The 5,423-nt window shown below is 47.1% G+C and overlaps 1 protein-coding gene across 2 annotated transcripts; it reads right to left on the bottom strand.

Moving 5' to 3' along the window:
- Positions 1–1,663: 1,663 nt before the first annotated feature.
- On the bottom strand, positions 1,664–5,215 carry LOC130191290 (putative bifunctional UDP-N-acetylglucosamine transferase and deubiquitinase ALG13). Of its 2 annotated transcripts, none has more exons than XM_056410993.1 (2): positions 2,364–5,215; positions 1,664–2,242 (listed from the first exon to the last, which is right to left on the bottom strand). In XM_056410993.1, exons 1-2 carry the CDS (start codon positions 4,026–4,028, stop codon positions 2,114–2,116), a joined length of 1,794 nt encoding a protein of 597 aa, XP_056266968.1. In that variant the 5' UTR covers positions 4,029–5,215; the 3' UTR covers positions 1,664–2,113. The 2 variants fall into 2 exon arrangements, with proteins under 2 accessions (XP_056266968.1, XP_056266969.1); XM_056410994.1 differs by having other exon boundaries at positions 1,664–1,969.
- Between the last annotated feature and the right edge of the window lie 208 nt (positions 5,216–5,423).

Here is a 5,423-nt window from a genome sequence, read left to right as displayed (position 1 = left end):
GGTATCCAGAAAGTCAACTGCAGTTAGGCTGTCCACCGACTTTATTTTGATGGATAAAGTGTGGTTATGGAGGGTGGCCAGGAAGACGATGAAGTCCTCCCTGGAATGCGTCCAGACCCCCCATATGTCATCCAGAAATCTATAATAGTGTAGGGGCCTCTTGGTGCATGCTTTAAGAGCAGAAGTCTCCCATTCTGCCATAAAGATGTTAGCATATGCAGGAGCAAACTTTTTACCCATGGCTGTTCCTTTGGTCTGGAGGAACCACTCCTCGTTAAATTGAAAGTCATTTCTTGTGAGGTTGACCTCCAACAGTTGCAACAGCTCTTTCTGCGGCCTCCGTTTGTCTGGGTTCCTCTGAAATATATTTTTCATCGCCTGCATCCCCTCTCCCAGATCGATATTAGTATATAGACTGTCAATATCGATCGTGAAGAGGATGGACTCCACCGGGATGCTGAGTCCTTTAATCAGGTCCACAAAATGATATGTGTCCTTTATGTAACTGGCGTGGATCGTGGATAACGGATTGAGGAAAAAATCTATGTATTCGGCTGTGTGATACGTCTCACTGCTACAATCAGAGACTATGGGCCTTCCTGGAGGGATTTCATATGGTTTACTCCATTTTGCTGGTTCCTTATGGATTTTGGGTAACATGTAAAAGAGTCTAGCTCTGGGGACCGAATTGCCCCTTAAATATGCCTTCTGCTTAGCGTTAATAAATTTTTTGACGTATAGTGATTCTATAATCTTGTGTACTGAAGGCACTGTATCCAAATAGATGGGTTTACTTAACTTAGTGTAATATTTTTTATCATTCAATTGTCTATAGCCCTCCCACAGATACTGTTCTCGATCCATCACCACGATCGCACTGCCCTTGTCTGCTGGTTTAATAATAATTTCCTTATTATTCTTAAGTTGCTCTAACGCTACTTTTTCACTCGTGGTGATATTAGAGGGCACAATATGTGTTTTAAACTGGGTTTTGAAGGTGTGCATATCCGCCTTAATTAAATTTTGGATTTCCCCTGGCATGCTTGCCAACGGGGGAGCCCAAGCGGACTTATAAAGGAAAGGCAATTGTTCTTTTCAGGGCATGTTCATAATGTGTTGCTATTTTAAGCCGCGGTGATATTGTTGCAGGTCGAATTGTGCCTGCTCTAGAATTTCCCTGTTGGTGGAAACTGTAGGAATAAAGTTCAATCCCTTAATAAGTATTGTGGTCTGGTCCGCTGTCAGTATGTACTTTTAGTGAGGTTAATTATCATTTTAGACCCGCCTGTCTGTGAGAGAGTTTAAGGGGACTTAATTTAAATGAGATCCAGTTCCATCCATTTTTCGCGCTGTCTCCCTAGACAGCAGCAGCATCATCTCTCTCTTCTTTAAACGACTCATCAAGCATGGGCAAGCAGCTCTCAGTGATTTTAATAAACTTTAATTTTGGGCCAACCTCAGCTTCTCTTCGTGGGAGAGCCCGTGAAAAGTAGTGCAGATCATCTGAATCTGTAAACTAACTCCTCATCAAGCAGCAAGCACTCTCTCTCTGATTTAATAAACTTGTTAATTTTGGGCCAACTCAAGCTCTCCTTTTGGGGGAGAGCCGTGAAAAGTTCACCTGTGGGATGAAGATCTGTGCTCTTTAGCTTGAATGCTTCTTTAGCTCTCACCAGCATGTTGAGTAGCTGTTCCGTCGTTGTCTCCATGGACCTGAGGGCCTTATCGTTGAGTCCAAATGATAAAATAACCTTTTTTACTACGTCCGTAGTCTGGGTCTCCCGGAGGATGGTCTCCGCCGTCTGGAATGTCGCCCCTGGAAACGCGTCCATCTGTAGATTCAGCATTCTGTGAGCCGGGAGCCTAGCGATGTTGGAGTCTCCCATGATCAGCCACTCTTTGTTCCCACTCAGTTGCAGGTCCCTCGGCTGGCCGGCGTCGTTGTGGTGTCTCCTGGGAGGGAACGGACCTGTGTTCGCAGGGGAGACTTGTGGCAACAACACATTACGGTGTAGCGTGCTCTGGACCATTATTCTATGAAGGCCCCCTTTCTTAGGGGCTAAGTTAAACTCATTGAGTGTTTTTAGAGGGTCTCTCTCGGGCGCCTTCAGTCTCAGGTCCCCACCCAATGTGGTCCTTTGCCCCTGAGAGGCCTCCACAATGCTGCCGGAGTAGAGCTGTGCACATCTGTTGCTGCGTGTAACTCTCTGGGGCAGTGGTGTAGGCCTGATCTCCCTGGGGGCTGGACTCCGGATTGGGGTAGGAGGGGGGGTGGTGGAAGGGGGGGTGGTGGGTGTGGTGGCCAGCGGTATTATATCCGCTTCAGGCCCCCCAAGGCAGATTAGTGGAATGTTGCCTCTTACCGGTGTTGGCCCTAGAGGCGGGATGATGGGGGATGTCTCCAGACTCTGCGGACTCTCCTCCACCAGCTCCTCATCACTCGATGTCTCCAGTTCCAGGACCTGCAGGTCCGGGACCTGCTCCCGTCCCTGCTGTTCATGCACCAGGGCTGTTGTGGTCTCCGGGTGCCCGAGGGTCCTCAGCTGAGACTCTGGGGGAGGGATGAAGCTGGGTCGACTCTCCTGTGGAGTCCTCTGCTGGGCCACTGCTGGAGCCCGTAGTCTCTGTGGGAGAGGAGGAGGAGGAGGGGGAGGAGAAGGAGGAGGAAGAGGAGGAAAAGCAGAAAAAGGAGGAGGAGGACCGGGAGCACCCGCTGGGATGGGGGTCTGCTCCGGTCTCCGCTCTGTGGATCTGCTTGGATGGTTCTCCACCTCTATACGGGTCTCGATGACGTTCACCACTCCAGGAATGGTCCCTGTTAGCAGTCTCTTAATGTTCCTTCTGGCCCAGTTGGCCGCCACCTCCAGCGGAGCCCTCCATTCTTCATCAGGGAATCCTAATAGTCTGGTGATCTCGTGTTCAATCACGTCCTCGTAATGCTCTTGCAGAATATTGATGGTCTTTTTGACCCACTCTTGTGCATTTCTCCCTATAAGTCCCTGAGTGTGATCATTTGGGACAGCTGGTTTTATTAGTGTCTCTAAATGGAGTCCCATTTTATGAATTGTAATGGGAGGTCTACTTGCCGTGACGTTGGTGTAGTGGTGGCTTGCCTTTATGATCCTGTAGCCCACCTGACATTTCTGCCTGAAGTCAGGGTCATCTGACCTGTCCTCCTCTGTTCGTCTGCGTTCCTCCACACGGGTGTCACGTTCACGGACCCTCGGTATTTCCGCTCTTCCTCCGTCTCTCCTGTTATTATCAAAGTCTGTGTTGTGTTCAAAGTACCTCGGAAATTCCGGATGTCTGCGATCTCCGTTCCTCTCTGGTGAATGTCGTGGCCGGGGTCCGTCGTCTTCCCTGCCATTACGTCTCGCGTCTTCCTCGTATCTCCGCCGCTCACCTCTGTTTTGCGACCGAGGCGATGTGTTCCGGTTGTGTTCACGGGGTGCTTGACCTTGCAGGGCCGCGTGTGCCCGCTGCCTGTCCCGGGAACGGCTCTGGTCGTAGTGTTGCCGTGGCGCCTGGTCATAACCGTCTCTCGTGGCCTGCGCGTAGGTCTTCCTGTCAGTGACAGGCGGCCCACGGTGTTCCTGTGTTGGTTCCTGATAGCGCTGGGGACGGCGGCCTATGCGTTCATCGCGGCCTGTAGCATAGCTATTAACGTAGCTCCGTTGTTTATAACTCTTGTTATAATAGCTCTGCTGGTTCTGGCTCCTATCATAATTCTGTTTATTACGGTTGTTATTATAATAGCTCCGCTCGTTCCGGCTCCTGTTATAATTCCGTTGGTTAGGGCCATTATTATAATAATCATAGCTCTGGTTCCTGTAGCTATTAATATAGCCACGGGCTCTCGGGCCCTCATTGTGGTCCTGCCTGTTGCGGCTGTACGACTCATACCTCCTTCGGTTTGAGTCTGGTCTTGTGTGCCGTACTGGACTCGCCTGGTACCGTCGTCCACTGCGTCCCCTTCGTGTAGTGGTCCAGGCGTCGTCTCGGTGGTCTTCATCTTCTCCGGGTCTCATTCTATCTGCTAATTAGCTGTGGTGCTAAAAAACCGATCCTCGTGTTCTTGTATCAAAAAAATCTTTATTTTAATTTTTAACAATACTGAACAAAGTACCTCAATTTCGCGAACGTTTTCGGTTCTAAAATGAACCTTCCTCAGGCGAAAACAAAACAATTCTGTAATAAACTAAGTATAACAATGAGTTATGGAACTTCTTTTCCCTGTCGCTCAGTGTAATGAATGGGGAATAACATGTGACCGGTTTTAGCTCAGGTGCTGAAATCTGATACCCTGTTGCTCACAAACTGTAAAGCATTGTGGGTAATGAATTATATATCTGTAAAAGCGAACATATATACATTTTACACTGTATTTTAAAACAAAACATATCTGGGGAACACTGTTATTGCATGCCTGTACATATATCCAACTTGGTGAACTCGTTGTATACCAATAAACGATTATACATCGGATTTTCTATTTACATCAGTTATGTTTAAACAGAAAACATCTTCTATATAGGTTTCAAACCCCCTTAATTATGTTTAGACCGAAAGCATCTTATGTTTCGGTTTAAGAAACCACATTAGTTATGAATTACAATACCATAGTGCATGTGTCTAAGTCCTCCCAACATTGTGTATCAAACCAATGCTCAACACAGACAGGTGAAAGACATCAGACAGCATCTTATGTTTAGCTTTGAATCCCACTTGAGTTGTGTTTAAACAGAAAACCTCTTATCTTATGTTTAGGTTTAAAAGACCACTTTAGTTATGTTTAGTAAGAAAACATCTTGTGTTTAGGTTTGAAAACCCACCTTAATTATGTTAAGGAAGTCAGCACCTTATGTTTAGGTTTAAAAGACCACATTAGTTATGTTTAGAATTACAATTCTGTTTAAGTTTCAAAACCACATTAGTTATGTTTAGAGTATCTCATGTTTAGATTTGAACTCCACTTAAGTTGTGTTTAGACAGAAAACCTCTTATCTTATGTTTAGGTTTAAGAGACCACTTTAGTTGTGTTTAGAATTACCATTCTATTTAGGTTTCAAGACCCACCTTCGTTGTGTTTTGTGAAAAAAGACACCTGACGAGTGCACTTTTTTACTGCGGTGCTGTATTGTGCCATGATCCTGTTGATGACCTTCAGAGAAACAGGAAGTGAGTGACCAAAAGTAGGAGGGGCACAGACTGGTTAGGTTCGGTGGGGGTGGGGTCCCCCACTGTGTTTCCACAGTGAGGGACCCCCATGTACGGTCCTCCTCCGGTCTCCAGTCACTCAATCCTATCTCTCATTCAGGCCCCCAGGATCTTTAGCCTCCAGCCTCTTAATCCACTGTCTCTCAGCGAATTTTCTCATGGCAGTGGACCAATAGGGGTTGCACTCAATCACCGACGCCTGCAGC

The sequence above is a fragment of the Pseudoliparis swirei genome, unplaced genomic scaffold (genome assembly GCF_029220125.1).
Source record: "Pseudoliparis swirei isolate HS2019 ecotype Mariana Trench unplaced genomic scaffold, NWPU_hadal_v1 hadal_32, whole genome shotgun sequence".
Classification (NCBI taxonomy): domain Eukaryota; kingdom Metazoa; phylum Chordata; class Actinopteri; order Perciformes; family Liparidae; genus Pseudoliparis; species Pseudoliparis swirei.
Note: the sequence above shows the minus strand (reverse complement) of the source record. Positions and strands in the feature narration are given on the sequence as shown.

What these genes read in the sequence shown, in the direction of transcription:
- LOC130191290 (XM_056410993.1), bottom strand. Translation starts at nt 4,028, where the DNA reads ATGAGACCCGGAGAAGATGAAGACCACCGAGACGACGCCTGGACCACT. An exon ending in CGCCTCTAGGGCCAACACCG is followed by an intron (nt 2,243 to 2,363) that starts GTAAGAGGCAAC and finishes TCCGGAGTCCAG; the next exon opens with CCCCCAGGGAGATCAGGCCT.